General features: G+C 39.9%; 1 protein-coding gene across 1 annotated transcript; it reads left to right on the top strand.

Moving 5' to 3' along the window:
* The first annotated feature begins 294 nt into the window (after positions 1-294).
* Positions 295-1,854, top strand: LOC148026611 (cytochrome b561 and DOMON domain-containing protein At2g04850-like). The gene has a single exon (XM_087690487.1). The coding sequence runs from the start codon at positions 373-375 to the stop codon at positions 1,606-1,608; it is 1,236 nt and encodes a 411-aa protein (XP_087546613.1). The 5' UTR covers positions 295-372; the 3' UTR covers positions 1,609-1,854.
* Positions 1,855-12,051: the final 10,197 nt, after the last annotated feature.

Raw genomic sequence — 12,051 nt, 5'->3', positions numbered from 1 at the left:
GTTTTCGGAGGTCCTTGTGATTATATCACCTTGTTGAATCTGCTACCAAAAATAGAGGAATGTTATGGGTCCATCCATCTTCCTACTTTATCGTGACACGGCATATATCAGGATAAAGAAACAAGCCGGCTTCGAACGAGAGAGGAGGGCCGGCAATAACTACGGGATCTATCAAAGGATGACGATAGCACCGGATGTCTCGTGTGCATCGTTATGATTTCGACCTCTTCATATGTAGCCTGTACTGGCACGGCGTTTCCTCTGGAGTCTGCAGTACCCGTTTTCAGACCATCATGAGACAGAGCACACGCGATCTTACGGACTCGGCATCCTAACCCCATGATCTAATTAGACGCTTGAGATCACCAGCACATGATGCATGCCATGGGCGATAGAGGGCCGGTGCTGTCTCTGCAATATTATTATCATCTAGTTTTTCATAGTGTTATTCTGTGCGGCATGAGCGATATGGTTACGAGTACGATAGGGCGGGCGCTGCAGGAAGAGAGCAGATGCAGCACAGAGTTTGCGCTCCTCCCGGGTGGCGAGCCCTACAACTTCAGCAAATGCGTGCTCTTGCCGACGCAGAAGGCGGCCCTGGCCTGGACCTTAATGCCGGCTGATGAATATGGGGAATTAGCCGAGGGCGGCAGCAGGGCCTTGCAAGTGGCCTTCTCTGGTCAGGCGACGAGCCCGTCCGGCTGGGTGGGCTGGGGCATCAACCCGCACGGCGAGTTCATGGTGGGTTCCAGCGTCCTCATCGCCTTCACCTCCCCTTCCAACGGCTCCAACCTCCTCCCCTTCAAGCTCACCAGCCAGATCAAGAGCGAGGACTCCCCCCTCTCCTGCAGCCCCATTGACCTTACAATCCTCGACTCTTCGGTGGTGATCCACGGATCTTCTATCACAATGTTCGTCACCCTCCTTCTGGCCCCGAACGCATCTACCACCCTGAACCATGTCTGGAACAGAGGCTCCTCCGTCGTTGCCTTCCAACCCCAACCCCATGATACCCTGCCAGATGACCTCCACAGCTACCAATCTATTGACATGCTCACCTCCCTTCCAGTTACTCCCTCTGGGTCCCCTCCCCTTTACAACCTCAAGTACATACATGGCACCGTCTGTACCATCTCCTGGGGAGTTATCCTTCTTATTGGGGTTGTGGTTTCTCGTTACATTCGACCGCTTTCTGCCCCGAGCGAAGTCTGGTTTTACGTCCATGCTTCGTTCCAAACTCTTGGTTACATGCTAGGTGTTCTCGGGTGGGCTCTAGGGATGCGCCTCAGGAAGGCTTCACCTCTTATACAATACTCCCACCAAAATATTGGGATTTCGATCTTTGCTCTCAGTACACTGCAAGTATTATCTACTGTTATAAGGCCCAGCGTACATAAAAAGCTTAGAAAACCATGGAATGTGTACCATCACACCCTTGGGTACACTATTGTTGTCTTAGCAATAATTAACATCTTCAAGGGAATCGACATTTTGCAACCGAACAAACTTTGGAGAGAAGGGTACATTGGAATTTTGGGCCTAATTGCTATTGTTTCTCTTATTTTGGAGATTTATAGTTGGGTTGTCTATTTTAGGAGAAAGAGGTGACATGGCAGAATTGCAATGGTGATCTCCATGTATGTGTTTGAAAAATGTCCAACTTTACATTTCTCCTAACTTGGAGATTCATAGTTGGGTCTATTTTAGGATAGAGAGAGCTACGAGCCAAGAGAGAAATCATCAAAATTGCCAATGGGCAAAATATCTATCTTATAATAGTATTAGAAGTTTCAAAGCCAAAATTTTCATATTAATAGGCAATCACAACAAAAACCTTTTCATGTCAATTTAAGCACTTGGGCAAGATGACTAAGGTCCACTTATGTTGGACAAAATTATTCTTGACTAGTTTGAAATAAAATGAGGTAGGATGAACTCCATTTTGTTCTCAGTTTTTGTTGTCATGGTGTCCAGTCGTTACATGATGCACCCTCCTATTGTAGGTATCATGTATCCACCAAAGCCATATGCTATAAGTGTGAAGTCTCAAGTTCTACGTCATGAGCATATATTCTACATAGTATTGGAAAATTAAAAAAGAGATAATTAAAAAACAACAACAAAGGCAATAAAAGCTATTTGAGGATTTGGATAGCCACCATAACTCCAATGAGTATTGTATGTGCAAGCTATTTGCATGTCCTTTAAAGTCTATCCCTCACTTTGTAAAGAAACCACAGATCCAATAGATGGAAAAGCTTCTATTATGTTTAGTCATTAGGGGTTATTGAATTCCTTTTACAAGAAAGGGCACTACTCATATATCAAGTTTTGGGGGTATGCCCATAAATACATATTGAACACTTGACATTGTGACAAATAATTTGCCATTTTGAGTCTTTCTATGGTGTTGTGATCTTGATATTCAAGTTGAAAGAGTTATGAGCATGAATAAACCTCAACAATGATAATACAAACCAAAAAACTGTTAATGGTCATATCTTTTATTTGTTTAAAATGGGAAAGCTCAATACTACTTTCAACGATGTTTAGGTACATCAAAATTTGAATATTTTCATAGCATTTACTCATAGTATTTTCAAGGGGGATATATGAATGGTTGTGAAAAACATGTTGGACAAACTTGTTCTTAAAGTATCAAATATTGTCAAAGCATCACTACAAGATACATGTCTCATACCGACGTTCAAAGTGACCAAAATGTTCATGAAAAAAATTGCCATTGTCATCGCTAAACATGTCGATATTAGCATCGCTATTGAACCGTTGCTATTGTCATTGCTATTGGCATTGCTATTTGCATCGTTATTTGCATTGCTAACGCAAATAACGATGCAAATAGCGATGTTTTGAGACACATTGCGACGACAATAGTGACACGTGTAATAAATTTGCAACGCTAATAGCGAATGTTACATAGAATTTTCTTTTGTGGTGGTAGCCCATTCTACAAATGGATTATATGTAAAGTGCTGAATGAAAGCTCATGGAATCATGGCAAGACACAAAGGATGATAATAACATACTGCATAGAAAATGCCTACATAAATCACCGGACCAAAAAGGTAGAGGATGTGAGCTCCACAAATCCAAGCGCGAGCTAAAGATCCTCGCCATCTGAAAGCTCCTCCCGATGCAAAGGAGCATTGAACGGTGTTGTGATGCAATGCAGACATAGTGTGAAAAAGCATGGAATGCATCATCATTTGACTTTCTTATTAATGTAGAGAGTCAATGTGATCTGCATCATTAGTGCTAGTGTCCGTGGCATGGATTATCCAAAAATACTAGATTTTTGGATAATTTTAGCTTATTTTTGATATTATTTATTGTGAAAATTTAAAAAATTTAGAAAAGCTTCTAGATTAGGATAGCATGTAAAAAGCAAGTTGCTTTTTTAGCAAGTTATGAGATTTTTCATAAAAAAGACAGATGGGCAAAATCGTACACGTCACGATCGCTATTGACAGGCTGAAAACTGCACTTTGAACTAGAAGAGGAAGGAGGAGTGATCTAGGAGATCCTTGAGTAACCCCCCCCTTTCGAAGCCAATGGAGCCATCAGATTTGGGTTCTAAGAAGCATAGAAGGAGATGTAATTTTGATGCGCATTTTGTTTTATGAAGAAGCTCCAGGTGATCTAATGCCTAGAGATTGCTTCTGAGTAGTGCAAGGATTCCAAGTTCTTTCAATACAGATTGATTCAATTCATTGTGCTTTGTCTTTGTCATGTTTACCTCTTGTCTATTCTCTTTCTTCTCTTCCATCTCCTATCTCTACTTCCTTCAACCTCTGATTCTCCCCGGTGGATACGACCTTTCAACAAAAATCCCTCCGACATTGGTGAACGCAACGTGAAAGGTTATCAGACGAAGGAAAGACAAGATGGGAGAACCTTTGAACACAATCTCCAGTGATGTTTTGCAAAAATGGGTACAAATGAATATACTTATGCAAGTACAACAACAACAACAAATGATGTAAGCTTCTGCTCAAACAGAAAGTGTTGTGATGAATGCTTTGCAAGCAATTGAGTGTGAGATGAAGTTATTCAATGGCATGAATGTATCTAGATAGCTTTCAAGAAAACAGTCTAGGAAGAATTTTACATTGAAGATACTAGTTTGATTACGTGCAAGACTTTTCAAGAGTGGGTTTTATAACCCAATAAGGGTCTTGTGGCTACAGAATTGTTAAGAGAATTTGAAAGTTGATTTGAGCAGTTGGATCTTGCAGAACAACAAGCTCTTGCAAGCCAGAAAATTGAATTGTTTCTACAGAACATCATATTGGGGAATATGGGAATTTCCCATAAGTTTGGGACGCGTGGTCAAATCTTTGGATTTGTCATAACTTGAACACTATAACTCCAAATTGAGTGCTCTATAGCTTAATAGATTCTGTTTTTCAAGCAGTTTCCAATGATAGGTCATATCATATGATTTTGAGAAAATTATGGGCATGTTATCCGGATGCCATCTTTTTAGTATTCAAAAAATGGGAATTGGGAAATTTCCAAACTCACTAATATTGTGTTATAGGCAGTAGATCTTGAGCTTCAAGAGAAGCTTTATGATTTGCTAGAAGATCAAACTATAGAGACAGGTTTGAAAACAAAGTGGAGACATGTCAAGGAAGCTGTTACTGCACTTGTGAAAAAGCATAGAAGAAGATAAAGATTGCATGTCTCTAGCCTGCCCATTGTTACAGAAAAAACGTTTGAAGTATCCAGTAAGCCACTCATTTTTGTGGCTAACCCTATGGCTGTACCTACTATTGTTACCTCTATTAGGAAAGATGTCATAGATGAATTGGTTAAAGGCACGTGGGATCTTCAATTGAAGGTTGCAAAATTGGATGAAAAAGGACAAGAGGAAAGGGGACGGGAAACAACCCCTAAGCCAAGAAAAAGATATATGTGGTGTGATAGTTTGCGGCATGAGAGAAAGGATTGTGCTGCCTATCAGGAGGCCTTGGCATGACAACTCATCTTTTGGAAAGATGGAAAGATCCATGCACAAGAAACGGGATTGCCTCTTTCTTTGAATTTTGAAAAGGGAGGTATACAGAAGTTGTTGGAAGACTTGGCAGTTTGAAATGCTTATGTGACGGTGTCGGAGGGGTTTTTGTCAAAAGGTCAAATCCACCGGGGATCAGAGGTAAAAGGAAGTAGAGATAGGAGATGGAAGAGAAGAAAGAGAATTCTCAAGTGGTAAACACGACAAAGACAAAGCACAATGAATTGAATCAATATGTATTGAAAGAACATGGAATCCTTGCACTACTCAGAAGCAATCTCTAGGCATTAGATCTCTTAAAGCTTCTTCGTAGAACAAAACATGCATCAAAATTACAGCTCCTCTGCTACTCAGAACCCAAATCTGATGGCTCCATTGGCTCCGAAAAGGGGGTAAAACCACAAGGACACATGGTCACGGATCTCCTAGATCACTTCTTCTTCTTCTTTTCGTTTAAAGTGTAGTTTTCAGCCTGTTTATAGAGATCGTGACACGCACGATTTTTCTAATCTCTCTTTTTTATAAAAATCCCATAACTGACTGAAAAAGAAACTTACTTTTTGCATGCCATCCTAATCTAGAATATTTTTCTAACTTTTTCTGATTTTTACAATAAATAATATTAAAAATATGCTAAAATTATCCAAAAATCTAGTATTTTTGGATAATCCATGCAACTCACACTAGTACTAATGACTCAGATCACATTGACTCTCTAGATCAATAAAGAAGTCGGATGATGATGCATTCCATGCTTTTTCACACTGTGTCCGCATAGCATCACGACGTCCAACCCCTCTGAACCTGCATATCCTCCGATATGTGCCAAAATCCTAGTTATCACCGGATTCTCAGTCCTCCTCATCCTCTATAACCATATCCTTTGCTTCTTCATCTTCCATATCTTCCTGGCTACCCCCTGTATCATGGCCACCATTTTCTTCCGATTCTGGCAACTCATAGGTAGTAGATTCCCGCCTCTTGAATAATTTGATTCTTTTCCTTGCTACTGGAAGTTTTATGGCTGTCCCATCTAGTTCATTTAATGCATAAGTAGCATTATCAAACACATGTCTTACCACATATAGGGTCCAAACCATCTTTTGGAAACTTTACACATGGCACTATGCTGGTTGTCTAAACTGCTATCATAAACCAATACACAATCCCCATCTTGTATGGTTCTTGGTCTCTATCTATGTCTTTTTTCAAACCGTTTCTTATTCTGAATCCTTGTTGCCCTTAACTTTGCAATTGCTACCTCTATGTCTTCTGACTTTCTTTCCAACTGTCTAATGCGTAAGGCCAATAACTCCTCTCGATTCAACTCCTCCTCCCAAGGTAGCACACTCCATGTGACTGTCATCTCTTCTATTGGCATGATAGGTTTTTGACCATATATCAATTTTGCAGGCATATATCATGTAGCAACACTATGAGTTGTTCTGTCAGCCCACAAAGCATAAGGGAGCAATCGTGGCCACTCTTTTACCTTCTCTCCATATGCTTTTGCCAATGCCTTCACAATAGGTGGATGAACTCTTTCACTTTTTCAATTTCCTTCAGGGTTATAGGCTGAAGTTAAAGCAAGATTTATCCCCAACTGTGCAAAGAAATCATGAGCTTCATCTACATCCAACTCACCCCTATCTGTTATAATTTTTCCCACACAACCATACCGACAAAAGATCTCTTCTAAGAGAAAAGTACACACAACATTTGTTGTCTTAGTATGTAGAGCTCTCCCTTCCACTTGATTAGTCAAGTCTTCACGTGCAAGCACAAGATATCTCATTTGCTGAAGACCTGTAGGCATTGTGACCAAATCCACCACCCACTTAAAATGAAGAGACAATGGATATTTGGGCTGTAATTCATCCCGATGTTTCATAGATGAATACATTTGACATGTTGTGCATGTTTCCACAAAGTGAGCAACATCCTTGTGTACACATGATTTACTTATGAAGATCTGTCACCTAAAACTCGCAATGGCATACCTTGTTTCTTTTTAGCATGTTTCCATAAGTATCCATCTTTTAAGACAAACCCATAGGCTTTCCTCTTGATATTTTTAAACTCCTCATTTGACAATTCATCTCTCTTTGTTAATGTATTGAGGTATTGACTAATTCTCAGCCACTCTCCTGCATATTTGTCTTCTAGAAACACTTCTACACAAGATGCAAAACATCTAAAGTGTCTTCTCTTTGTTGTCTAAGCTTCTGTTAATGCTGTAGCAACACCTTGCATTTCTAAATTCACTCTTGCAACATCATTTTGAGCCACAAGAAAGTCATCTTCTTCCTCCTTATCCATCATCCCATCTTCATTCTCATAGCGTGCTCGAGATAACATATCTGCCACTGGATTATCTCTCCCTGCAATATGTTGAAATTCAGGGTTCAAAGATTTGATGTATGCAATCCACCAGAGCATAGCAATGTCCGGGGTAGCACAACTAGTAATCATACCCAATACCAGTAAATAATCGATCTCAATGACTACATGAGCACCCATAAAATACTCCTTATCACATTTAAGGGTTGTCACAGTTCCCCATAATTCTCTTTTTACCTGTGGATATCTTCTTTGTCATTCAGTCAATACTTTAGCACCAAAGCATATTGCATATCTTTGCCCTTCCTCATCATCTTGCCCAATTGCCCATCCAATCCCGGTTGGGCTTGTATCAATAGTAATAATGATAGGCTTTCCATGTGAATAGTTAGCCTTTCTCAATGTAGGAGCCGATTTTAAGAGTTGCTTCAATTTCTTCATTGCTTTCTGATGCTTCCTTTCCCAATGAAATATCTGACCTTTCCTTAGAAGTTGATATAGAGCATCGGCTACATGTGAAAAGTGAGGAATCCATATCAAATAGAACACACATGCACCCATGCACCTCTGATACATTCGTACATACATCTTGCATTCTATCAATCCCATCTATTTTTGCTGGTGTTGGTCTTTGCCCATAAGGACCACACATATGCCCAACAATCAAAACCTCTTCAACTCAAAGATGGAATTTTGTCCAGAAAGAGTTAAATGCACCTTCTCTAGATGCATCAAAATCCTCTCACAATCCACAAAATGGTATGCAACAAACTGTTTGCATCCATGAGCATCCATCTCTTCATTCTTTTCATCCACTACACACCCTTTGATTGGAACATCATCCAAGAAGGGCATTGTCGATTATGGTATTTGTTGCACCCTGTGGGAGAGTACACATCCGTACTAACCCCAAGGGAGACTTCATGGTTGTGATATCCCTACTTTCAATTGCAAGCTGAAACTAATCATAACCCGAGTAAAGATCACCGAAAGAATAGATTGCTCTGCTTGCAAAAGCCTCTGCAAATTCATCAACCACAGGACCTGCACCCACATTTCTTATGGTCACTTTATTGACTGGTCGCATGTCTTGAATAAATCTCAAAGCCCCATTATTTTTGGGCACAGTAAACCAACGATTTGAGTATGGGGCTGAAGAAGGCTCCAATATCTTCATGTGAATCTTTTCATTTAGCAAATCCATCAGCTTTGGTAAGTAAGATTTAGGCACTAGAATATGCCTCAAGTTCCATGGTACATGTGGAACATTAAATATTACCATAGGAGAGACAACATTTGGATCCACACAACCTATTTCACTTAGCTGAAATGCAAATGCCTTTCCATACCTAGCCAACATCTGCATAAAATAGTCTCTCTCAGCTGGCAAAAGAAACCCTTCTACACCAACTTTCAATTTCCGTAATGTTTAATATGTAAAGTGATGACCTATATCTTTAGGATCCCGTAAGCTTGGCTGCCTTGACACTTTTTTATACAAACCCTCACTCTCTGGTGGAAGTGTCAAAGCAATTGGTTTCACCTTTTTGTCAACTATCTTATACTTTGTCTTCACAAGTGCTTCAGCCCATTGCAATCCTTCCTGTTGAGCAAACAATGCTAGGACATCATACATGTCCAAAGAACATACTAACAACACTCTATTTTTAGCCTCATTTTCTACATGTATAATTGCTGAAATTTCAACCATAGTATCATTAATATTCAGCCCATAAAAGATGTTTGAAATGCCATCATTTTCAGCTAACAACCCCAATGCTCTTAGTTCCTTAGTAGCCGGTTTCATAGATATGCATTTAGTCTTGCACATAGCTTCCATAGGCTTATACCAACATGAACTGTTTGTTGTAAACTGAGAATAATCAATAGGAAATACATGCTTCATTTCATCAGGAGGCAAGTACACCCTCTGAACAACACTGTTGTAGCCCCGCATTATAGCAGTGCTTAATGAAAATCTAGGCCTTTGAATTCCCTTGCATTTGGAGCCAAAGGAGACTCTTGAAGCGTATCCCGATTTCTAGGATGATTAACAGAAATAGTAAGAAATTGGATTGCTTTCTTCCCATCCTTGCTTCTGACTCTTGCATAAGCAAAACCATCATCAAGCACCTTTGTTTCCATACTCCTGTAATATAGGGTTGTCCCAAAATCACTGCATACAAGGAATTATCATGCATAAAGAAGCGTTGCTTTTCTTGTACATCACCAATCGTCACTTTCACATTAGGAGATGTAGCATAAAGCTCTCCTGAAGAATTATTTGCAGCCCTCATATGCCAACCATGATCAGTGTCTACAGGCCATGCACCATTTTCATACAATCCACACTCAATGACATTTATCTCAGACCCATGGTCAAGTAAAGCAACACAAGGAGTTTTACGTTCCCCTATTTTCACTACCGTTTCAGTGGTAGCCCTAGCCCAATGATTTCTTGTGTAGTAGTGACTTCGAGGAATAAATCCTAGAGTCTCTTTTCCATATTGTTGCATCTGCCTTACTCCACCATGCATATTGCTAGAAGATAATGAATTTTCAGCTACTTTCTTCTCTTTTTCACATACTGTCCAATTAGTAGTATCCTGCATAGATAATCCAGTACTTACTTCATGCTCATATTCAATCCGAATACCCAATAAACTAGTTTTCTCTTCAAATTGTAGCAATGCACTAGTGGTATCACCAAGGAACTGATGCTTCCTCTTAATTATGTCAATGATCTTATCATGAAATTCTCGCTTGGCAATGCCAAACACCTCTCCCAAGGTGAATTCCACCCGAGTGTTTAGGATTCGTTCTTCAAGAACCTTCTTAAGATCTGTGGTTGTCTCAATGTCAGACTGCAACTTATATCTTGGTTGCTTGCCCTTCTTTTTGCCCTCTTGTTTGTTATCTTGTTTTTGCTCCTGACTGACCTCTTCCATAACATGCTTGGGAGGTGGCTGATTTGCAGCTTTAGGCTGATCCACACTTCTTCTTATCATTTTTTTAGATGTCCCTGCAATATCTTCATATGTTTTTTGTTTTGTTTCCATAAGTACATTCGTGTTTTGTACCTTTGCTAAATATGCATACACTGAGTATGCATCTACTGGTGATTCCCAACCAGTTATGTCACAAATGTCTTGCCCTGCATGAGGCATTTCACAATGAGTAACCTTTCGCTTTTAGCTGCATGTAAAGCATGTGTCCATATTTCAGCCTTTGGACCAACCATCACTTGGCCATGCATTCTATCTAACTGTAGACCAAAAGTAGAAGCATGTACCAGTGCATAAGCATTTCGGACAACCAAGTCTTCCAACAACTTTTGCATACATTCATTTCCAAAATTCAAAGCAAGAGGCAATCCCATTTCTTGTGCATGGATCTTGCCATCTTTTCAAAAGATGAGCTATTGTGCCAAGGCTTCCTGATAGGCAACACAATCCTTTCTCTCATGCTACAAACTGTCACACCACATACATCTTTTTCCTGGCTTAGGGGTTGCTGCCCGTCCCCTTTCCTCTTGTCCTTTTTCATCCAATTTTGCAACCTTCAATTGAAGATCCCATATACCTTTGACCAATTCATCTAAGACATCTTCCCTGACAGAGGGAACAACAGTAGGTACAGCCAGGTACAACCATAGGGTTAGCCATAGAAGTAGGTAGCTTATTGGATACGTCAACTGTCTTGCCCGTAACAGTGGGCAAGCTAGAGATATGCAATCTTTCTCTTCTTCTATGCTTCTTTACAAGTGTAGTAACAGCTTCCTTGACATGTGTCCACTCTATTTTCAAACCTATCTTTGTAGTCTGATCCTCCAACAAATCATCAAGCTTCTCTTGAAGCTCAGCTGGATCAGCTACCTGTAGAAATAATTCAATTTTTTGGCTTGCAAGAGCTTGCTGTTCTGCAAGATCCAACTGCTCAAATCAACTTTCAAATTCTCTTAACAATTCTGTAGCCACAAGATCCTTATTGGGTTGTAAAACCCACTCCTAAAAAGTCTTGCGTGTAATCAAACTGGTATCTTCAATGTAAAATTCTTCCCTGAGTATCTTCTTGCAAAATTCAATTTTTTGGCTTGCAAGAGCTTGCTGTTCTGCAAGATCCAACTGCTCAAATCAACTTTCAAATTCTCTTAACAATTCTGTAGCCACAAGATCCTTATTGGGTTGTAAAACCCACTCCTAAAAAGTCTTGCGTGTAATCAAACTGGTATCTTCAATGTAAAATTCTTCCCTGAGTATCTTCAATGTAAAATTCCTACCATTGAATAACTTCACCTCACGCTCAACTGCTTGCAAAACATTCATCACAACACTTTTTGTTTGAGCAGAAGCTTGCATCACTTGTTGTTGTTGTACCTGCATAAGCATATTCATATTTTGCACAAACTGTTGCAAAACATCACTAGAGATTGTGTTTGAAGGTTCTCCCATCTTGTATTTCCTTCTTTTGACGGCCTTTCATGTCGGGTTCACCAATGTCGGAGGGGTTTTTGTTGAGAGGTCAAATCCACCGAGGATGAGAGGTAGAAGGAAGTAGAGATAAGAGATGGAAGAGAAGAAAGAGAATTCTCAAGTGGTAAACATAACAAAGACAAAGCATAATGAATTGAATCAATATGTGTTATTGAAAGAACTTGGAATCCTTGCACTACT

This window comes from Lygodium microphyllum, chromosome 13 (assembly GCF_053477565.2).
Source record: "Lygodium microphyllum isolate KBCC chromosome 13, Lygodium_microphyllum_v1.1.10, whole genome shotgun sequence".
NCBI classification, from domain to species: domain Eukaryota; kingdom Viridiplantae; phylum Streptophyta; class Polypodiopsida; order Schizaeales; family Lygodiaceae; genus Lygodium; species Lygodium microphyllum.
The sequence above is the reverse complement of the archived record's forward strand: the minus strand, read 5'-3'. Positions and strand labels throughout refer to the sequence as shown.

Excerpts from the sequence above, each read along its gene's own strand:
- LOC148026611 (XM_087690487.1), top strand. The coding sequence starts at position 373 with ATGATGCATGCCATGGGCGATAGAGGGCCGGTGCTGTCTCTGCAATAT.